The following is a 23,760-nucleotide window of genomic DNA, read 5'->3' as shown; positions in this document are numbered from 1 at the left end:
CCATCCTGCCTCCACCCAGGTCCCCGGGGCCCTGGCTCAGTGACAAGGAAAGGGAAGGGTGCCAGGCTGTCCCATGGAACCCTTGCCACCTGGTCCTGGGCCACTGCCCACTCTGTGAGCCTCGCTCTGCCCTGCTGTGTGTCACAGAATGCTCCAAGGTGGGATGGGGGAAGGAGCCAGGCACGACTTTCCTGGAATTTCTGACTGAATTTCTGGTAAGTTCTGCATCTTCCATGGGTGCTCTGGCCCCAGGCTGGGCAGGCGGGCGCCTCTGATCACATTACAGAGCTGCTTTCCTTCGGCTGTCTCCTGACTCCGGTAATGCCTCTAGACGCCACTCGGGGCCTCAGGGGGTTGCTGGCTCCTGGGTGATCTCAGTAGAAGATGTTCCTCCCAGACCTTGGTGATGCCTTCCTCCCAGACCTGGTGATGCCACCAGGCCTAGGGGACCAGAAAAGGCAGGCAGCCTCTCTCATCCTGCCACCTCTCCCATGCTCTCTGGTCAACCTAGAAGCTGTCACTCTCTGCCCGCTTGCTCTTCTGCCCAGAGATGTACAGGGAGAAAAAGCAGGGTCAGCCAGATCAGGGTAGGGGAGAGGCATATGCCATCTCACAGCACACCAGGGCCCAGTGAAGGTGGCAGGCCACCTCACAGGTGGGGATGTGCAGGTCCAGAGACACTGAGCCACCTGGCCCAGGCACTCAGTGAATGAATGCTTTCAATTCCAAAGCCGTGGCTCTTTCCACAGCACTAAGGGACCCCTGGCCCCAGAATTCTTACTGTACCAGATGATCAGACACTAATCAGTGGCTGAATTTGGAATCTGTTTCCTGGATGGACATGCCAGATGTCCCCACCCCCAGCCGGTCGCAAATATACCCCCTCCTAGGAATGCCCTCTCTGCTTACCCAAACTCCGCTCATCTTTCAAAGGCCAAATGACACCCTTCCTCCTGCAGGAAGCCTTCCCTGACCAGCCACGCAGGTGCACAGGAGCCTTCTCTCTTTTTTTTTTTTTAATTTTTTTTTTTTAACATGTATTTATTTTTGAGACAGAGAGAGACAGAGCATGAATGGGGGAGGGTCAGAGAGAGGGAGACACAGAATCTGAAACAGGCTCCAGGCTCTGGGCTATCAGCCCAGAGCCCGACGCGGGGGCTCCAACTCACGGACCGCGAGATCATGACCTGAGCCGAAGTCGGCGGCTTAACCGACTGAGCCACCCAGGCGCCCCCAGGAGCCTTCTCTTAACAGGAGCAACACTCCCTGTTGTACCACTCGATACGTGGCATCAGTAATAATGACGCTGAGGAGGACAGCGAGGCTACTGAGCACTTGAGAACGTGCAAAGTTCTTGTGTGTGTGACCTCGTTCTTCCCCACAGCAATCTGATGAGGACTGGCATTGTTAGCAGTCCCGCTTTACCAATGAAGAAACTAAAGCTCAGGAAGGGAGGGCAACTTGCTCTAGGGCACACAGCTGGAGGGTGCCCCAGCCAGGATTTGAACCCAAGCGGTCTGACTGCACAGCCTGCCCCCTGAGCGTGGCACTGGATCCCTCCCAGGCCACACGTGGCCTGGCTCATCTTTGAGTGAGCTCCTCTCCGCCATCTCACTCACTCTTGCACCCGGCAGTGCACACCTGATGCACGGCTCGTGCCTCAAGAAGGGACACAAACCAAAATCAAGGGTCAGGCCCAGGCTTTGCCCAACTTTCACTGCAGAGCCCAGTGCCCGCTCACTCTGAACGAATGTGAGGGTGCACCAAGTTTTAGGGCTGGGCCAATATTCCAGGGGGGAGGTAGAGACAGATCCCTTGTTCCCCACCCTGAGATCAGTCACCCTCCATCCCTGAGAAATGAAACAATGAATGGTCTGGCTAGGTCTGAGAGTGTGTTCCTCCCACATCCTCCACGGGGCCCCCCTGAGCCTGGCAGGGTCGGGGAGAACAAGGGCCTCTTCTCTCAAATGCTCAGGCTGTCTGCCACAGGGTCCTTCTCTGTCCCCTGGGCCCTGCTTGGCATCTGGGGCTCTCTGCCTCTGAGACAGGAGATGCTTATGGAACAGGAAAAAGGGCCTGAGGTCCTGAAGGGTAATTTATGGCTTCAGAGAGAGACCCAGGGCCACATAATGCTCACAAGGGCATTCCAGTCGATATATTGATGTTCTAGAGGGGCCTCTGTAAACACAAGTGGTTCTGGGCCTCAGCTACCTCTGTCTCTTGCTGGCTGCTGGGGCCTCTTCAGCTGGAACCAAGCAAAAAAAAAAAAAAACAAAAACAAAACAAAACAAAACAAAACAAAACAAAACAAAACAAAACCTGAGGCCCTTAAGGTCATCCTTCCACCTTCCCCAACCTTAAACTTACAGAAGGGGAGACCAACCAGGACCCAGAGGGGAAAAGGCACTTGTCCCACAGCGGCGGAACAGCAAACACCAGAACCTCCTAATTCCCAGGCCGGGAGTTGCTGGGCCTCCAGGCCATAAGCCTCCATCCTTTCTCCTCCCCCCATGCCTCTAGAGGAAGCCGTCTCTGGCGTCACAGGGCTGTCTCCTGAGGAGGATGCACCCGAGTAACCACTGTGTGCCATGCACTGTGCGAAGTACTTTATCATAACCAGGGCGCAGGATCCTTGAAACAGCTCCATGAGGATCGTATTATTGCCCCCATTTTACAGATGAGGAAACTGAGGCCCGCGGTAATGACAAGTGAACCTTCCCCTCTGGCCGGCTCATAGAAGTTCCTGGGCACAGGGTTCTGTCCTTCCCTTCTTGTCCGCCCTGGGGGCACAGCAGAAGGCACAGAAGCATACCACCCCATGCTCCCACCCCCGACACCATGCCTTCTAGTGCTTAAGAAGTATTTTTCTGAGCTCACTCCATCTTTAAGAGCCACAGGGAACGAATCAAAAAATGAGATATCTTTTCTTCTCAAGCCTCCACCCCAGGTCTCAGCCTGCAGTCAGAGGTAGCTGAGGGTCAGGTCCCCAAGGTGCACCCCTTCGGATGAGGCTGAGAGGCCCAGGAGTGGAAATATGGCCAGGGGGTTCCTCACCAAGGACTGGGCTTGCCCAAGACGGTGGCCGAGCAGATGCCGATACAGCCAATTCTCTGAGAGTAGGAGAGGCCTGGGGCCGGCCACCCCTGCCCAGGTGCCCCAGCTAGCTGGCTTAGCCCCCACCCCATCTTTTCAGGACATGCTGTTAGAAAGACCTGAAAAAGAGAGAGTCAACGTCTGGCTCCCATCACCTCCTCCAGGAAGCCCCAAGGCTTACAAAGTTGACACTTTGCTGTGCTCTCCCTACCTATACGGTCACTGCCCCCATTTGGCATCTGAGGCTCCCTGAATGGCATTTCACAGTTCTGAAGTGGACACCAGCATCCAGCATAGTCACCACCTTGAGGGCTGGGGCCAGGGCGGCTCTGGCTCTGATCTGGTCCCAGGTCAGTTTCCTAGTGAGCGTCCTCCTGTCCGGTGGGGTTCTTACAAGGACCAAGTGAGGTGCCACCTCTAAGAGGGTTGATAACACTAAAGCCATATGCACCAGCAGTGGGGCTGTGACTTTCCTATAGGTCTCCCTGCTCCACATTGGCTCATCTCTTATCCGAGAGCTAAGGGTGGCAGTCAGTATAGGCCAAAGCGCGAAGGCAGGGGGAACCCTTGGTGACCAAGGAGGTGGTAAGACAGTGGAGTAGGACTCCTGTGTGTGTCTGGGTGCACATGTGTCCTCCTTCAATCACCTCCACTGAGAGTCCCGGCCCGAGCCACGCCTGCTTATGTTGCTTTCCATCAGGGGTGCCACTCGCTCCAGCTCTGTCTGCCTCTTCTCTAGCAAATTCCAGAGGAGACCCCACTGCCCCTAGAGGGCTGCAGCATGAGCCTGACCCAGGTCAGAGAGCAGATCTCCAAACCCTAGGTGCCGCCACTGTTCTTGGTAAGCTGGAAGTCAACTGTAGGCGACCCAAGGACTCAGACGCTTGTCCTGGGGGCTGTCAGTCAAGCTCCTGGACTGGCTTTAGGACCTATCTATGGCTGACCTTCCTCCTTCTGGGGCAGCAGGACCTACCCTCAATCAGGCCTGTTCTATCTGTCCTCAATGGGGGATGCTGGCCTCTGCCCTTCCAACTCCGGAACCTGGCACTTGAACCAAATCCTGCTCACAACCCCCAGCACAGGGCAACATCAGGCTTCCTTAGTGCTGAAGGGCAAATGGCCTGGGTCCCACCAGGAAGAGACATCCCCAACAGCATACAATGGATGGAGCTTCCCATGCCTGGTGGTGACTCACTGTCCCCACACTACACATACCTATTTATACACAAACACACCACAGCTGTGCCCATATGCACATTGCACACACCCAAACACACATAGCCACGTACATCACACCCCCATATACAAAAGGCATACCTCTCCCCTACACATCCCCTCCTCCTGCACCTTCACCTCCACAGCCTAACACCCCACACCCATCCTCACCTCCCACCGCACACTCCCACCTCGGCCCACGTCCCTAATACACATTTTCACACCCACAGCTTGCCTGCTCCGAGAACCGAGCCACAGGGCTCAGGAAAAGTTGTGAGGCACTGGGGGCAGCCCGTTCAGGGAGGTGAGGAGGGTGGCTGGGCGCACTCGCGCTGTTGGGAGGTCGAGAGGCGGTGCAGTGTGGACGGCTACAACTCAGGGGACGGGAGAGAAGAAGGGAAGGCTGGTTGGGGGGGGTGTTGCCAAGGAGGAGCGGGAGGAGCTCGGTGGGGTGCGGGAGAGAAGAGGGAGCGGGGACGCCCAGGTGCAGGGCCCCCAGGTAAGCGCCAGGCCGGCCGGGCGCCACGGAGTCCACCCCCGCGGAGAGGGCTAATCACGGTCAGGATCAGGCTCAAGCCGTGCTGTCCGCCAAGGGTCGATTCGGGGGCTTCCAGCACCTCGGCGCTTTCGGAAAGAAGCAAGAGGGAACAAAAGGGGTATGGGAGCAGGGAGGTGGTTGATTTATGCCTGCACTTCAGCATGTGTTTTCGCTGCCATTAGCGAGAGAAAAGCCCAGACTCGGAGAGAAAGGAGTGCCGTGGGACCCGCGGTTTGCCCACCCCGTGGGGGCGCATTGGCCGCGACTGAGCGGGGCCGAGTGCGAATCTGACTCGCCCGCCCGGGGCCCGGCTCCGCAAAGTGGCTCGGCAAAGTGAGGGTCGGGAGGCATTCCCCAGGCGGCCGGGGCTCCCCCGCCGAGCGCAGGCCCACGGGGGGTGGGGGGCGCCCCAGCCGCAATTCCGGAAGCAAATCGAAGGGGGCAGTGCATGAATTCCCCCCACCTGCCCGAAAGTGCCCTTCCTCGTATTATCTTCATTACGGTATTTTAAATTTCCCTTTAAAAAAAAAAAAATAAAGAAAGAAACGAAACAGAAAAAGCACAGAAGGCACTTGTTTGGTTTCATTCTGCCTTCACAGCTTTAATGACTCCATTTGTGGAAGCTGTTTAGGAAAACTGGTGAAGAGGGGGCCGGGAGAGGCGCCGCCTGTGGCCTGGGATGCCCGCTTCCTCCTTTCTCCCCCGGAGGCCACCCCAGCCGAGGCACCTGGTTGAGATGACTCCACTCCCCAGCCCCAGTCCCAACCCTGGCCCCTGCCTCTCTCCCTTTCCTACAGGGTGAATCCAGCCCAACTCCAGAGCTGAGAGTCTAAAGAACGCGCTTAGCCGCCGGCAGGGGAGGAGGGGGGCGCTCCAGGTCGGGCCATTCAGAATCCCTAAAGTTACTCTAAGCACTTGGGAACAGAAGGGGTTTTTCCTCTAGCCTCATCCCCAAATTCCTAGGCAGCCCACACCCTCCTTAGAAGACACTGATGAGGAGGGAAGGAGAGATGGGAAGCAGATCTCATCTTAGGCCCGACAGCCAACAGCCACAGGGTGGGGAGGAGATGGGGCCCCCCAAAGCTTGAAAATAGAAAGTAAAAATATATTCTGCCCCACTTATATGAAGGCAAAGCTTTAAAATGTAGAGCCAGGTAGTCTCAGAGCCCAAGGAGGCTTGGCCTGTGATTCGTCTCACCCAGGGCAGATTAGGCACCAGGAGTGGAGCAACCTTTGGGCACTTGGCTAGTCTCAGGACCTTACTTCTGATGTCTGGCCCAGCCCTGTTCCACCCGTCTGGGGTCTGAGTTCCTGACTCTATCTCTTCACCCACTCCCCCATCCTGCTACAAGTCCCATCTGACCTAACTACCCAACAAACCTTATCTTTAGCCGCTGGCCTTCTGTGGGGCCTCAATTTGGCATCTCGGTCCCAGATCCATGCTGGCCAGTCTGCAGGCTCGCGGAATGAAGGAGCCACAACTAGCCTGAGGTTTGAGGCCTGAGTTCAGATTCCAGATCTATCCCTGAGTCCCCGAGTAACCCCGGGGCACGTCTGGGCCTGTTCCAAAGCTTCAGCATAAATAAGGGGGTTGGAAAAGAGAGGAATTGTTTTGTCCTCCGGAATTCCGGAGGGGTGGGGGGGGGGGGAGGGGGGAGGAGAGAAATTACCTCCGAAATTCCTCCCCTGCGGTGATACTTTCACTATATGAGAAATCTCATTAAGACCCTCTAGATTTTCCATTTTTTTGAGATGGGTGTTTGCTATTGTGTAGAGAGAGACACGGATGGGCCACCACACCACACTACACTACCACTCCCCCCCCCCCCCCACACACACACACATGCACACAGAGCAGACACACTCGGAAAACTCAGATTTTTAATTGCATCTTAAAAGGAAATGTTATCATGACACCGTGGTCCCTTCTCAACCATCCCAGCCAGAGGCCATGGCAAGACTCATTAAAAGCTCCAGAAAAGGCTAACAGGTGGGTGGGGTGACAGGAGATCCTCAGGGCTAACCCAGGCTTTTGAAGTGGCCTCTGCTGGCCAGTCACTTGCTGACATCCTCTTCTAAGGGCCTGGGGTTTTATGGTTCTGGGTTTGATTTCTCCACCATCAAACTTTATGGCTTAAAAATCCTCAGTGCTGTAAAGGGAGCTCATCTCCATATTTACTGGGGAGGGGGGCAGTGCGAGGAAAGAGCGGCGCCTGCTACCTGAGGGGAGCTTGCACATCTCCCAGAAAGACCCTCCCTCTTCTATGGAGACAGCCTTATCTCCCTCAGCTTGATATAAACCTCGAGGCAGAGGTGGATGGGGCCCCGAGGAGGGCTCCGAGGAGGAATCCAATGTGACCTGAACCAGCCTGACTATTGGAGAGGAGCAGCCCTGTGCGCACGTCTGCAATCTGTGGTCAAGGGAAGGCAAGATTTGAGGAAAGCCAACACGCTGGCCTTGGTTTTCCCCATCAGTGAAATGGGACTCATGAAGGATCCACTGGGCAGACCCAAAGAACATTCTGAAAGAAGTTCTGTGCCTGTGGCATCAGAGAGATGAGCTGTGTAGGAGGAAGGCGCCGGTTCTCCCTCCTGAAGGCAGATTTCTAAGGGCTTTACACTCTGGGCCGAGGGAAGGCTGCAGGCCAACCCCACCAGTTGGCCCCTCTCTAGGCTGGTGGGCAGGCAGCCCCTGCCGTGCTAAGTAATGAGCACCATTCCAACACCCGTTCTGCTCACGAGTGAGAAATCAAAGCCTGGTATTAGAGGCCATTTCTGGCTGGGCTCCGTTTGTGCCCAAATCCATCAAAGCCCTGGGCCTGGGGTTTCCTCTGGGAAAGGTGGGGGCTGGATGCTTTGTTAAGCAGGAAAGGCAGGCCACCCCCAGCCTCCCCAGCGGAACCTGGCTCCGGAGAACTCTCGGCCAACCAGTCTTGTCTTTTTCCTGCCCAGCGGAGACCCTCCCCCCACCCTCAGTAACCTCAGTATTTATTCCCCATCCCATTGCCCGGCTGGTTCTAAAACAGTTTCCCAAGCGCCAATCCTGCCCAAGTTCACAAAGACTTCACCCTACCCTTCAATCACCTCCCCTCAAACACCCTCAAACCAGAAACCAACACCCCAGCCCAGCACCTCCCGCATTAAACTGCGCTCTTTAAAACAAGGTTGGTCATTCAGCAGCCTGCCCCCTCCCCCACCAGTACCTTCCAACTTCAAAACACTGCTTTAAATACCAGAGTCTGCCCAAATCGTAATTAACCTGGATCAAATGATTGTGTCGTAACTTTACAACACAGGGCTGGGGGAAAAAAAAAAAAGTGGAGGATGTGCTAAAACCAAGCCCTCGCTCCAAGGCCGTGGGAATCATTAATTCCAGAGTGAGGAATCTTTGGCTATTGGGGTGTACGTGGGGGCGGATGCCAACAGCACGGCGGAGGTGGAGGGGGAGGGCTGCGTCACCTCGTCTACTTTCTGCGCCAGGTTTCCAGCCCCATTCTCAGCCCCAACTCAGAGGGCTCCGCGCGGGACGCCCCCTACCCATCCCACTCCACCCCGCCTCGCCTCGCCTCGCCTCGCCTCGCCTCGCCCCGCCCCGCCCAGGGAGCGGAGGTGTCCGGCCGCCGCTGCCAGCTCACCTACTTGGGCTCCGGCACCAAAGAAAGGTTGGCTCCTCTGCGTCCACCGGCTCGCCGGGAAGACACAGCCCAGACAGCGACGCGGGGCCCAGCCACAGACGAGGGAGACGTGTACACGACCACGGCGAGGTGCTGGAGGCGGTGGCGGTAGGCACTTTATTTCAGGAGCCCACCAACCCCCTTAAGGCATCCTACAGGCCCAATGTAGATACGCGCACCTCGTCCGCTCCCCGGACCGGGAGAATGTCAGTGACCCATTTAGACGGAAACTTGGCAGGATCACTATGTACTCCCCTCCACCCCAACACACATACATACCAAACCCCAGAAAATATCCCTCCACACCAGCGGATCCTGCGGTCGCAGGGAAAGCTGTGCGAGCAGTATTCGGCCCTTCCCCCTTCGATAGCCAAAGCCTTTCAAGCCTGCCTCCTCCGGCAGGCCGAGCAGACCCGCACTTCCAGTGCTCCGCAGGTCTCTCTATCCCACCCTCCCGTTTGCTGATTCCGGAGGGTGCAGCGCGTAGGAGCCTGGACGAGCCCGGACCCCGACTAGGAAGTTTCCGGCGAACAGCACATAAAAGCACACCTGACCGACGCGGCGAGTCTCCACCCCCCCCCCCCCCCGCCCGGGTCTCCGTGCGCGGGGAACCTGGGGTCCCCTGGAGGCCAGTCCTCCGGAAGGAGCAGACCTCGACTCGGGCACCCGTTCCAAGGAAAAGAAGTGATCCCTTCTAGGCGGGGGCAGGAAGCTTACTCTGAACCACCTGGCCTGCGCCGCCCGAGGGGTGGCTGCGCCATCGCCCACTTTGGTGGGCGGAGAAATCTACCTTCTAACTTGGGTGCCGTGGCGCTTTCCCTGTGCACACCGACGCGGTGATGGACCACTTCAACTTCGGGAGACTGGGGCGCAAATGTCCCCTATACGTCCGCCCCCACGCCCGATCGCTCCCTACCTGCTTGGCTCAGCCTCGGGTCCCAGCAGAGCAGCAGCGCCAGCAGCAGCGCGCCCCGCGCTCCGCTCCGGGCCCACATGCTCCCGCGGCCAGGCTCGGGCGCCTCTCCCCCGGGGCTCTCTCCCTGGCCCCAGCCTCGCCGCCGCCGTCTCCGCCGCCGCCGCCTCCTCCTCGCCGTCCTCCCCGGCGCCCGGCCGCGCCAGCCCGTGCCCTCCGTGGGGGCAGCGGCAGCCACGCTGCGCAGAGGGCTGCCGGGCGCTCGGAGCGCAGTGGGTGCCCGGCGCCCGCTCTCCCGCCAGGCTCCGGCGCGCCCCTCTCTGCGCTCCTCAGGCTCTGGGGCTCCGAGCGCTCCCCGCGCTCCCACGCCCTGGCTTCGAAGTTGCGAGACAGAAGGTGAGTGCACTCAGCGACACTCGCAGCAGCCCGCGCCGCGCCGTCCGAACCCCCGCGCGCGCCTCTCTGCGCCCCGCCGCTACCCGCGGCTCCGGCGCCCTCGCCGGCCTCTGCCGCCTGCCACAATGCCGAGCGCCGCCGCTCGCTCGCCCTAGTGAGTCCGCGAGCGGAGGGGGACGGCGCGCGGCCGGGGCGGGGCCTGGGCGGGCAGGGGCGGGGCCGGCAGGGGGCCCCGGAGGGGGGGAACCGAGGGCCACCCGGGCGCGGCCTCTGCTGAGCTGGGGGCCTTTCAGGGGGGTCCTCGCGAGCCGGTGGGCCTGGCGACTTGGAAAACCCGGCCGCTGGAAATCAGCTGGAAGTGGAGTCTGGCCAATTTTCTTTTCCAAAAACTAAGGAAGTGTATCTAAGCTCTCCTTTGGCTTGGCTGTGTCAGCTTTCTCATCTGATCAAACTGAGGAGTCTCACTTTTGGCTCCCTTCGTCTGTATTACGTCCCATGCCTTCTACATGTTGGGATGTTTCCAAAACCGACTCTCTAAATGAGAAAATCTTGAACGCCGAAGTCGTGATCAAGCTGGGGCTTACAGCCATGTGAACTTGGGTATGAACTTGGGATGTAGATCATCCTGGATGGGTCTACTTGTCTGAATAACCTCAGGCAGAACTGTTTACCAGACCCCTCTAAACCTCTCGTAGCACTTTCGGGGACTAGGGCGTTAAAAACTTGTCCTCCAAGGAACAGTGGGGTAGAGGGCACGGGTACAAACATTTTTGGCTCAGAGAAACTTGGGCTCTGTTCCTTACCTTCTGTGTGACCTTGAACTGAGCAAGTTACTTAACCATTCTGATGCTCCCTTCATCATCATCTAAAATAGAGAAAAAATTATAATTATTTCATAAGGGGGCATAGGATTGAATGAAAAAAATTATGTATGGAAACTGCATTAAATGTCAGTAATCTCTCTTTCCAAGATCTCCCCTCCCTGCCGGGCTGATTCCTGGGGGGGGTAAGTCCTGGCCTCCCAAGGGTAGGCCAAAGGCCATTTAGGTGGAGTTTGAGGGATGGTGGTGTTTTAAGATTGAAACACGGAGACGTCAGAAGGGGTGGACCAGCTAATACTGGCAAAGACTTGTGCCCCAGGAATGGGGTTAAGCACTTGATACGCATTACCTCAGTCCTCACAACAACTCTATCCCCATTTTATAGATGAAGGAATAGAGGCACAGAGATGTAAAGTCATTTGCTCAAGATCACACAGCTTGGAGAGAATGAGTGAATGAAGGGGGCAGGAAAGATGGGATTAGAAAGAAACTCTGAGCTGGGGAGCCTCCACCCCCCTACCCCCCACCCCACCTCTCAGGGGCTGGCCTGGCAGAGAAGGATATTGCCAGCCAGCAGGAATGCCTCTTCTCCCTAGCTCTGATCTGTTCTCTACTTGGGATTTTTCTGGACCTGGGATCTAGGATAGCTCCTCAAATACAGGTGCCGTGGGCAGCTTCAGGAAGGGGTGAAGGAAGCCTGAGATTGGTCCAGCTGAGCCGAGAAGCCTGTAGGGGATGGACTGAAATAGAGCCCAGTATGCCCAGGGATACTTTCTAGGCTGAAGAAGAAAGGATTTGGGGACCAGAGGGGACCTGGTGGGGACAGAGGAACAACAAGTATTGCCCATACCCTCCTCCACACACCCTGCCCCACAGGTTGGGGTCCGGAGCCTCTGGGGCAGGGTTCCTATGGTCAGTCTGCCCCTTCCGCCCCCTGTGGCTGGGTACTCAGGATCAGGAGGGTGGATGCGGGTAGTGCCGGACTCCCTGGGAAGAACTTCAGCCAACTGAGAAAGGTCCCTGTGGGCAAAGGTAGGCGGGTTATTTTTAGCTTGGCCCAGGGCAGCCCAGGCAAGGGTAGTGGATGAGAGAGTCAACAGCTGATCACACCAAGCCAGCTCCACCCGTCCATATAACTATAAGCACACATACGTACACATACCTCTGGACACAGTTACAGGCATACCTCACTGATACACACCTACAAAAGCACACACAGGTAAACACACAGCAAAGACCCACAGCTGCAAATGCAAACTGACCCTCCCAGAAACACCTACAAATGGGCACCCAGCTGCAGAGACAACCACATACCTAAGACACGGGACCAAAAAAGGCACACGCACACCCCTTGTCACAGACACAGACATATACACAGACCTACACCCCCAAAAGGACAAACATACTCCTAAGATGACACGAAAGCAGTAGATACTTAGATGCCTGACTACCACGAGGAAGCCCATATGGGAACACAGGTACCGGGACCCACAACTGGCCATCACCGTCTGGGTGCAGACACATGGTCAAGGACAGCAGAAACATGGCAGGCGGGGAGCACAGGGTTGATGTGCACACACATGCTCTCTCTCTCTCTCTCTCTCTCTTTCTTAATCAGAAAGCCAATGGGAATTGGAGATTTTTCCAAAAACTTTCAGTCCTCTGGACTTTGCTGTTCAGGCAGTAGCTGCACCAGGTAGGCCCTTCTAGCCTGGCTTCATGACTTTGTTTAATTCCTGGCGGCAGGGAAGGGGGGGATGGGAGGGCAAGCAAAATAAGTGTGGTCATTTATTTACCCCTCTCCTCCCGGCTGTCCCACTTTCCTCCCCAGCCTAAAAACTCTGTCAACTCTTAAAATATGCCCATGGAGGGAGGTGGGGGTCCTGGGCCCAGTTTTCCCTCCAGGACTCCAGCATCAGGGTGGGGAACTTACCACACTGGGGATCCCTCTGAAATTCCCTACCCCCCTGCCATGCCGTAACAGTGTGAGTGCGGGCCCTCAGCTGGGGTCAGGGAAAGGCCTTCAGAGGCCCTGAGCCCACACCTTTCCCTGGGATTGGTGAAGAATGGGCAAGGCCCAGGCCCTGGGATGACTCATTAGTGTAACTGGATTAAGAATTACCAAGGTGTTCCCAAACCCAGAGCCATCACACTCGCAGTAAAGGTGTTTCTGCTGTGAGTTAAGGAGGAGGAGGAGGTGATGAGCTGCTTAGAGGCAGGGCCCCTCCTTTCCAGTTCACTATCATGTATCTCACTTGTAAGACAGCATTCTGCACATGGTAGGCCTACAATCAATATCGGTTGAGTGGAAACATCAATGAGGCTGGAAAAAGAGGGGCTACTGAGCAAAGGGTCCCCAGACTTGTCAAATTGGGCCCTAGAAAGAACCTTGCACCTCCCCCTCCAATTCCTGGGGGCCTGGGACCTAGGGTTGGAGGAAGGTGGGGGGGGGGGGCACCTTTCTGCAACACAGCTGCTTTGAAATCAGTTCCAGAACCAGCTCTGACCCTCATTGGGGGCTGCAGATGCTTCCACGGGCTACCCTCATTTCTCCCGAACCAGAAGAGCCTGTGGGAGCCAGAGTTGTGGCATCTGGAGTTGAGCTGATTGACGTTTGATGGTCCAGGGACAGCTCTTACCTGCTGGGAGAAGGGGGGGGCTGTCTGCTGAGCCTTTCCTAGCATCAGTTTTCCTCGATTGTAAAATGGAAACACTATCTCCTAGAATTAAAAAGAATACACACAAAGCCCCTTATCTGGCTGAACACAAGCTATTTATTTAGTAACAATGCTGATTTAAGAGCCGCTGTCGGGGTTGTCTCGGCCGGCGGGGCTGGCGGCTCCGGGTTGGCCCCTCCTTCTGTGACCAGGACCCGTGTGCTCGCAGCTGCCACTAGGCGGCGCGCTGCAGCTCATTTTCCGCGGCCTGCCGCTGCAACCTCCGTTCTAAGGCCGCGGGTAAGGAAGGGAGAGAAGGGAGAGAAGGCCAAGGGTCAGGAAGAGAGCCTTGCTTCCGCCCGGGAGCCGCCCAGGAGTGGTTCTTGGGCCCCTGGGTGGTCTGGGGAAGGGAACTCTCAGACTGCTCGGTTTTGAGGATCTTGTTGCGTGAGGGGGGGAGGAGGGGGCAGGGGGGTTGGGGAGTGGGGTTTGGGGTGGGGCGGGAGGTTTAAGGATGAATTCGTAATCCCCCCCTGGCCCATCCAGTCCATTATGGACCCCAAACACCTGGACCCTGCTGGGGAGGCACCTAACGTTGAGGCCTTTGAAGCTCTACCGTCTCTTTGTAATATTATTATAGCTAATGTTCATTGCTTTCTATGTGCCAGGTACTATCCTGAGTCCTGTATGCTGACAACAACCTTATGAGACAGGCACTGTTACCCCTATTTATTTGCCAGATAAAGGAACTGAGGCACAGAGAGGCAACTGGCCCAGGGTCACATACAGATGGCAAATGGGCCAGTGGAGATTCAAATCCAGACGGAATGGATCTCAAGCTTATACTCTTCTTTTTCAATTTTGCATCACATGAAGCTTATCATTTAAGAGTGTACAATTCAGGGGCACCTGGCTGATCTTGGGGTCATGAGTTCAAGCTCCATGTTGGGCATTGAGCTTAATAGATAAATAAATAAATAAATAAATAAATAAATAAATAAATACGATTCCGTGTTTCCTAGTATATTCATGATGCTGTACGGCCATCAGCATTATCTAATTCAACAGCAATCCTGTCCCTCCAAAAAAGAAATCCCACACCATTAAGCAGTTACCTCCGCTGTGTCCCTTTCACATTCTTCCCTCTCCCAGCCCCTGGCAACCATGAATCTACTTTCTTGTTTCTGTGCACTTACCTATTCTGGGAATTTCGTATGAACAGATGCATAACACTATGTGACCATCAGGCTTGGGTTCTTAACCTCCGCTAAATACTGTGACAGCCCCCTCCCCCCGACCCCCACCCAGACACACATCTTTTCTCTTGTCCCCAGGCGAGGGCCTTCTCCCTGGGGTTCAAGCAACAGAAGCAGTTAGTCACAAAAGCCTTGGGGACAGGCAGATCCGGGTTTAAATCCTGGCTCTGTCTTGGACAATTTACTCATTGTCTCTGCTGTTGCCTTCTCAGAATTCTTTGTTTTGCTTCTGTTAATTAATTAAAAAAAAAAAAAACTTTGAATTTTAAAACACTTTTAGATATACAGAAAAATTGTCAAAATAGTATAGAAAGTTCTTATCCAGTTCCTCCTACTTTTAATATCTTACGTTAGTACGTAGTATCTTTGCTACAATTAATGAACCGATATTGATATATTATGAACTAAACTTCATATTTTCTTAGTTTTTACTTAATATTCTTTTTCTGCTCCGGGATCCCATCCAGCCTGCTACGTTACACACATAGTGATCACGACCTCAGAGGCTACTTTTGGCTTTGAAATTTTCTCAGCCTTTTCTTTGTTTATGTGATCTTGACAGTTTTGAGGATTATTAGTGGTCAGGTATTTTGTAGAATGTTCCTCAGTTGGGATTTGTCCATCTTAAAATTCTTAATAACTTTTGAACAAAGAGGCCTCTTCAAAATAATTTTGCATTGGGTTCTACAAATTGAGGTCCTGCTTACAGGACAGAGAAAAGGCCCCAAAGCAGGGCCTGGGATGCGCCCCCAGGCTGTGGCTGGCAGGTCTCAGTCCTGCCCTGAGGGGTCTTTTGAGCTCTGTACAGGGAGTACTGGACGAAAGACCCAGGGTGGGAAGGAAGCCATAAACCTGGAAGAAGATTGCATTCCAGGCTGAGGGGACAGTGTGAGAAAGATTGTAGGGTCAGGAATGTGGATGGTGTGGTCAGGGTGTGGCGAGGCCCTTGTCGCTCCACCAGGGGACAAAAGGGCAGAGAAGGCAGGAGGGGAAAGCTCTCAGCAAAGGCAAGGGCTGCTGTGCTAGAAATGGATTCTGTAGGAAATGGAGAGTCATGGGTTCTGACTGAGCTGGAGAAAGGCCTGATGGGAACTGAGCTGTGGGAGCATATTTGAGGCTGGGGTGTTGGGGGCAGACTGAGGAGGACAGCCCAGGGCAGGGAAGCCAGGGGTTTGTTGCCCAGGCAGTGTGACTGGCCTGGGGCAGCGGGGGTGGGACCTGGGGACTCTGGACTTTGGGGCCTCACTGAGCGTGGGCACTTGGGGCTAGGGGACAGAATGGGGGCCGGGGGAGCCAGGCAGGGGAAGGCAGGATTGCAATGGCAAGAGTAGTGAAAAGTGTAGGAGGGGTGGGTTGGGGAGAAGGTGGAGAATTGGGGTCTGGACGTGGTAAATTCGAGGTGCCTGTGAACTCCCCAACGTACCTGTGTGAACGCAGGACTGACCAGTGCTTAGGGGAGTGGCCACTGTCTTAAAAAAGCCAGCTAATGTGTACTAAGCACTTGACAGCGAGCCAGATGCCAAGCCAAGAGCTCTACATGAATTAGTTCTTTCGATCTCCATGATGACCTGCGAAGTGGATGCTATGCTTATCCCCATTTTAAAAATGAGAAAACCGATGGGTGCCTCGGTGGCTCAGTCGGTTGAGCGTCCGACTTCGGCTCAGGTCATGATCTCGCGGTCCTTGAGTTCGAGCCCCGTGTCAGGCTCTGTGCTGACAGCTCAGAGCCTGGAGCCTGCTTCAGATTCTGTGTCTTCCTCTCTCTGTCCCTTCCCCACTTGTGCTCTGTCTCTGTCTCTCTCTCTCAAGAATAAATAAACAATAAAGGAAATTTTAAATGAGTAAACCGTGACTCAGTTTTCCCCAGTTAGTGGGAGACAGAGGCCAGACTGAAACCCCAGCAGTCTGGTTCCAGAGCCCAAACGACTATCTAACTAACACACGGAACCGCCTGTGTAAGTTCCCCCTGTGTTCTTGTAACCACATGATTTCCCGTTCTTCCTCTTCATTGTTCTTGGAGGTGAGGGTTGATCCGGGACTTATTGAAATGGAAACCGAAGCTGGGAGAAGGAAAGGGATGGTCAGAGTCAGTACTGACTCTGAACTTTAAACTCACATTCTTAGGACTGGTCCACACTACCAGCCTCTTCTGATGCAGTCTGAAGTTGTGAATGGGGAATTATCTCTGTAGAGGGAGGAGGAAGAGGAGAGGGTATGGTCTAACAAGGACTTGCTATTATTAAACTAGCAAGACAGACCTTTTAAACTTTGGTATTCTCTGTTTCAAACATTGTAGTTTATGGGGTTCCTGGGTGGCTCAGTCGGTTGAGCATCCGACTGTTGATTCAGCTCAGATCGTGATCCCAGGGTCATGGGATCGAGCCTCGTGTCAGGCTCTGTGCTGAGCGTGAAGCCTGCTTAAGATTCTCGCTCCCCCTCTCTCTCTGCCCCCCTCCCCCATTCCTGTGCTTTCTCTCTCTCTCTAAAAAAAAAAAAAAAAAAGACTTGGGGCGCCTGGGTGGCTCAGTCGGTTGGGCATCTGACTTCAGCTCAGGTCATGATCTCACAGTCTGTGAGTTCAAGCCCCGCGTCGGGCTCTGTGCCGACAGCTCCGAGCCTGGAGCCTGCTTCGGATTCTGTGCCTCCCTCTCTCTCTGCCCCTCCCCTGCTCATGCTCTGTCTCTCTCCGTCTCAAAAATAAATAAAAATACTAAATTTTTTTTTTAAAAAAGACTGAACATTCTGGTTTAAATGTATTCAGGTAACATCAAGTTAGTTTGTCTAATGAAAACATCAAGACACTTCATGTTTGTCTGAAAACTATAATAATACAGCACTTGGCATGTATAGAAATGCCTTTTGCCCTTTGATTTCAGAACGGCTCATGTGATGCTTCTAGTATTGTTCATGGAATAATGGGCTGCTAATCAAATTAAACACAGTATTCATACTATCCGGAGAGTACAAGATAATTCGCTTGCCGAGATTAATATGTAAATCGACTTTATTTACAAATCACTATCTTGATCATTACAATTCTGTAAAACTTTCATCTGGGCAAAAGTATAATTACTGAGTTCTAGCTCAGTTCAGTTCCTCGAACTGAAACTGAGAGGTAATTCAAAATTAATCTGTAAGAGACAAAATTCCCATGTTTCTGGGATTGCGGGGCTCTGGATTTTCAGTAGCTGGTTCTTTTGAAAGTAACTCACCACTATTGTCAGGATGAATGCCAAAGAAATTATTCTGGGGAGAGTATTCTTGAGGGGGGCCTCCCAAGTTGTGAATTGGCTGCACGGGCAATGAACATCTTAATTGGAAGAAGAGGGAAAGGAAAAAATCCCCGTGGTGGAATAGACTGTGTGTGTGTGTGTGTGTGTGTGTGTGTGTGTGTGTGTGTGTGTATTTGAGGAGAGGGATAGTATAAACCTTTCCTTTCTGTTGCATACTGACTCTACAGCGAAGGGCCATATAGGGAGCACCCCTTGTCACTTCCTCTGCCCCATCTTGTAATATCAGCAGTCAGCTCATCTGGTTCTGGATATTTAGATTTCTCTTTGTTCCACTCTTTTGCCATGAAATCAATTCCACTGTGAACTATGAATTTAGACCTATTAAGCCTTTCATTGGTTGCTTCTCAGTCTGCGTTGCTGATGACTCTTTATCACCGCTGGTATCTTTTAAGCAGATGCCGAGTCTGCCGGTGTGCATGGGTATGCATATTCTTTCTTAAAATGGCTAAGCTTTTCAAGGGCTTTACCTTTTCTTTCGAGTAGTTAGGTAAGTTGTATGGTGAGAGATTTCTAAACCAGTGAGGACTTCTGCTCCAAGTTAAGAGAGCTGTAAAAAATTCTAATGATTGCTGTCCGGAATTCTATCACTCAAGGACCAGGGCAGGGGAGTGCCTGGATGGCGTAGTTGGTTGAGCTTCTGACTCTTGATTTTGGCTCTGCTCGTGATCCCAGGGTTGTGGGATCAAGCCCCGTGTTGGGCTCTGCGCTGAGTGTGGAGCCTGCTTGGGATTCTTAATCTCTCTATCTCTCTCTCCCCCTCTGCCCCTCTTCCCTTCTTGCCTGTGCACTCTCTCTCTCTCTCAAAGTTAAAAAAAAAAAAAAAAAAAGGACCTGTGCAGAAATCGGTACTTAAACTGGTGCTTTCTGGTTGGGGTGACCTACTGGAACCAGGAGATCCCAAATGGTGGAGGAGGTCAAGGTCAAGGAAAGGAAAGTTCAAGAACGGATACACCCACGTTCCTGCCCACTGCTTCCTCTTCTGTCTTTTAAAAAATTCGGCTGAGGGGCGCCTGGGTGGCGCAGTTGGCTAAGCATCCGACTTCAGCCAGGTCACGATCTCGCGGTCCGTGAGTTCGAGCCCCGCGTCAGGCTCTGGGCTGATGGCTCGGAGCCTGGAGCCTGTTTCCGATTCTGTGTCTCCCTCTCTCTCTGCCCCTCCCCCGTTCATGCTCTGTCTCTCTCTGTCCCAAAAATAAATAAAAAATGTTAAAAAAAAAAAATAAAAAAAAAAAAAATAAAAATAAAAATAAAAAATTCGGCTGAGGTGTAAGTTACATACAAGGAAATGCACAGATCTTGAGTGTAAAGTTCTATGACTTTGACAAGCAAACACACCTAGTAACCACGCTCCCAATCAAGATATGAACATTTCCACCATCTGGGAAAATTCCCTGGTCTCCTTCCCAGTCAGTCCTCACCCTGCAGAGGCAACCACTGTTCCGTTTTTTTTAACAGCGTAGATGAATTTTGCTTATTCCTGAATGCTGCATGCATGGAATCAGATCATGTGGACCTTTCTGTGACTGGCTCCTTTTGTTTACCGTAATGACTGAGATCCATTCCAGCTTGCTGTGGTAACGAAGTTCGTTCCTTGTTATAACTAAATAGTATTAATTATTCGGACATATCCCGATTTGTTTATTCACTCTCTTGTAATGGCCATTTGGATTGTTTACCAGATTAGTCTGGTATGAGTAAAGCCTCTATGAATATTCTGGAACAAATTCTTTTTTTTTTTTTGGAAACATAGGTGTCCATTTTTCTACAGTAAGCAAGAGTGAAATTGCTGGCTCCTCGGGGAAAAATTTATTTAATTTTATAGAAAATGGCCACAGCAGTTTTTCAAAAGTGATTGTTTCAGTTTGTGCTCCCACCTTCAATCCTGGAGACCTCCAGTTTTACAGTCCTCACCAGCATTTGATATTGTCGGGGTTTTTGACGAAACCAGTGGGTGTGAAGTGATATCTCATTCTGGTTTTAACCGTGATGCTGGCCACCTTTTCATATGCTTATTAGCCACTCAGTGTCTTCTTTTATGATGGATCTGTTCAAACCTGTTGCCCAATCTTTCTTGGGATGTTTCTCCTTTTACTATTGGTTTGTAGGAGTTCTTTGAACATTCTGAGTACACATCCCTTGTCAGATGAGTCCTTCCGCCTAGAGTTTGCTTTTGCATTTTGTTACGAGTGTGTTTTAAAGAGCCGACGTTTTCAATTTTGATAAAGATCAAATGCTTTATATTTCTTCTTTTATGATTACTGCATTTTGTGTGATAGAGATAGTCTTCTGTTGCCTTCCAGAACGTTTATTGTAATTAGCATTTTTGTTTAAGTCTATTATCCATCGCTAATTATTTTTAATTTGTAGTGTGAGATGGAGGTCGAGGATCATTTTCCCCCCATATTTTTATTCACTGGCTCCAGCGTCATTTTTTGAAAAGACTTTCCTTTCCGCATTGAATTGCTTTGGCCCCCTTTATCAGAAATCAATGAACTGTGAAAGTGTGAATCTATTTCTTGATCCTCTGTTCTGTTTCATTAATCCATTTGTCTATCCTTACCCCAATACCTTCTTCTAATACCCTAACCTTCTTCTTTTTTTTTTTTCAATATTATTTTGGATTCTAGATCGTACACATTTTTATTACCTTTAGAAGCAACTTGTTCATTTTCATTAAAAAAGTTAAGATTTTGATAAGATGTCATCGAATGTATACATCAATTTGGGGAGAACTGACCTCTTAACATTGAGTTTTCCAGTCTGCAAACAGGCATCTCTTCATTTTCTTAACTTCCCTGGGCCTTATTCTGTCATTTTCAATGTAGAGACTTTGTATATTTTTATTAAACGTATTCCTATATATCTTACAGATTTTTATGCTATTAAAATGGTTTTTCTGGCATTTTCTAATTGACTGTATAAACATACAATTGATTTTGTATAATGACCTTGTATATCGTGCATTACTAAATTTACTAATTAATACTAGCTGTTTTATCTGGGTTCTGTTCATGCGCAAACATATCGTCTGTGAATAAAAAGCATTTTACTCACTCCATACTAAGTGTTATGAATTGTATTTATTTCTCACGCCTTATTGTACTGGCTAAAATCTCCAGCACAGTGTTGAACAGAAGTGATGAGGGCAGACATTATACACATGTTCTGGATCAGAGGGGGAAAGTGTTCATATTTCATCATCAAGTATGACGCCAGCCGTCCGTCAGCTTTCCACAGCTGTTTTCCTTCTATTTTATTCCCACTTTGCTTAGTTTTTATTTATTTATTTATTTATTTATTTATTTATTTTTATTTTTTTAGATCATGAATGGGGATTGGATTTTGTCCGATGCTTTTTCTGCATTGATTGAGATGATCATAACTTTTTTCTTCTTTCTTTGGTTCCTGTGGTAAATTACGGTGATTTATTTTCAGGTGAGAAGCTAGCCTTTCATTACTGGGACAAACCACATTTTGTCATCCTATATTATCCTTTTGGTATCTTTCTGAATTCAACTTGCCCTTATCTTGTTAAGGCATGTTTACATTGATGTTCATGAGGGATGTTGGTCTATACTTTTATTTTTTGTAATAGTGTTGTGAGGTTTCAGTGGTGAGTCAGGCTGGTATCATAAAGTGAGTAGGGGAGCATTTCCTCCTTTCTAGTTTTAGAAAAAGTTGGTATGAGATTGGCATTGGTATTATTTCTATTTTTTTTAGTTTTTTTAAACGTTTATTTATTATTAAGAGACAGAGACAGAGCATGAGCAGGGGAGGGGCAGAGAGAGAGGGAGACACAGAATCCAAAGCAGGTTCCAGGCTCTGAGCTGTCAGCACAGAGCCCCATGTGGGGCTCGAACTCACAAACTGCGAGATCATGACCTGAGATGAAGTCGGTCGCTCAACCAACTGAGCCACCCAGGCGCCCTGGCATAATTTCTTCCTTACATATTTGAAAGAATTTTCAGTGAAGCCACTTGAAAGTAGTGTTTTCTTTGTTGAAGGTTTTAGTTGTTAACCCAATTCTATAATGGATTCAGGCCCGTTAATATTTTCTATTTCTTCTTGGGCCAGTTTTGGTCATCTTTACGTTGATGGAATTTCTCCAGTTCATCTAAATTGTCATATTTATTTGTGTATGGTTTTAGTACAGAACTAATTATATCCCGTTTTGTTTTTGGTATTGGCAATTTGAGTGTCTTCTTGTTCTCTTTCTTTCTTTTTCGGTCCAGTTAAGGGGTTATCAGTCTTTTGATAAGATCTCTTTCAATCTTTCAAATGATCAGATTTGTCTTTGAGGACTTTTTCTTTTATCTCTCTATTTTTTATATTATTGTTTTTTGCTCTATTTTTTTAAGTTTATTTATTTATTTTCAGAGAGAGAGAGAGAGAGGGAGGGAGAGGGAGAGGGAGAGGGAGAGGGAAAGGGAGAGGGAAAGGGAGCTTGGGAGAGGCAGAGAGAGAGGGAGAGAGAGATAGGATCCCAAGCAAGCTTCACACTGTCAGCTCAGAGCCCGATGCGGGGCTCAAACCCACAAACCATGAGCTCATGACCTGACCTGAAACCAAGAGTTGGATGCTTCATCGCCTGACCCACCCAGGCGCCCCTGTTTTCCGCTCTATTAATTCTTTCTTTCTACTTACTATGGAACTTGCTCTTCTTACTTCTTAACATGCACTCTTGGCTCATTGATCTTTCGCTTTATTCCTGTCTAATACAAGCAGTTAGAGCTACGCTGTCTTTTTAGCAGCACTTTATTCACATTCCATTCATCTTGATATGTTTTCTTGTCCGTCTCGTTTAGTTTCTTCAAATACTTACAAGGAGGAAGAAAAGGCATGGGGCGACAAAAGAATAAGGAACAGAATGAATGAACAAAACAAATAATAAAGTGGCCAATGTAAGCCATAACATATCAATAATTACTTTATCTTTTTAAAAAGTTTGTTTGTTTGTTTGTTTATTGAGAGTGTGCTGCAAGTGTTGAGTGGGGAAGGGGCAGAAAGAGAGAGAGGGAGAGTGAGAATCCCAAGCAGGCTGCGGGTTGTAAGTGCTGAGCCTGATGTGGGGCTTGAACGCATGAACCATGAGAGCAGAACCATGACCTGAACAGAAATCAAGAGTCAGATGCTTAACCAACTGAGCCACCCATGTGCCCCTACTTTATTTTTTTTTAAAGATTTTGTTTGTAAGTAATCTCTATACCCAATGTGGGGCTCAGACTTACAACCCCAAGATCAAGAGTGACATGCTCTACTGACTGAGCCAACCAGGCACCCATCTAATAATTACTTTAAACGTAAATCATCTAAATACATCAATTAAAAGATGGAGATTGGCACAGTGGATAGAAAATTACCTAGTCATATAGTATCTACAAGACACCCACTTCACATATAGCAATATAGGTAAAAAGAGAAAAAAATATACTGTGCAAACACTAATTTTTAAAAAGCAGAGTGGCTGTATTAATAAGATCAAGTGGACTTCAGAACAAAGGAAATTACCAGGGACAAAGAAGGACATTAAATATTGATAAAAGGGAAAACACACCAAGAAGACATAGAAATCCTAAAAGTGTATGCACCAGACAACAGAGCTTCAAAATCTATGAAGCAAACACTGACAAAACTGGAAGGAGAAATAGAAATAAATCTATCTGCAGTTACAGTTGGAGACCTTAACATCCCTTTCTCTCTACCAGACAAAAAAATCAATAAAGATATAGAAAAAGTGAGCAATAGTGTCAGTCAACAGATCTAATAGGTATTTATAAAACACTGTCCCCAAACAGTAGAATACATAGTCTTTCAGGTGCTCATGCAAAATTCACAAAAGTGTACCATGTCCTGGACTTTAAAGCAGATTCCAACAAATTAGAAGAATTGAAATCATGTAGTCTG

The 23,760-nt window shown here is 50.7% G+C and overlaps 1 protein-coding gene across 2 annotated transcripts in view; it reads right to left on the bottom strand.

Moving 5' to 3' along the window:
- UNC5B (unc-5 netrin receptor B) overlaps positions 1-9,878 on the bottom strand; it is an 80,499-nt gene extending 70,621 nt beyond the window's left edge. For both annotated transcript variants that reach the window (XM_042908553.1, XM_042908554.1), the window contains exon 1: positions 9,437-9,878. In XM_042908553.1, coding sequence (XP_042764487.1) covers positions 9,437-9,515 — 79 coding nt within the window. In that variant the 5' untranslated portion in view covers positions 9,516-9,878. The remainder of the gene's footprint in view (positions 1-9,436) is intronic.
- Positions 9,879-23,760: the final 13,882 nt, after the last annotated feature.

The sequence above is a fragment of the Panthera leo genome, chromosome D2 (assembly GCF_018350215.1).
Source record: "Panthera leo isolate Ple1 chromosome D2, P.leo_Ple1_pat1.1, whole genome shotgun sequence".
In the NCBI taxonomy this organism is placed as follows: Eukaryota; Metazoa; Chordata; class Mammalia; order Carnivora; family Felidae; genus Panthera; species Panthera leo.
The sequence above is the reverse complement of the archived record's forward strand: the minus strand, read 5'-3'. Positions and strand labels throughout refer to the sequence as shown.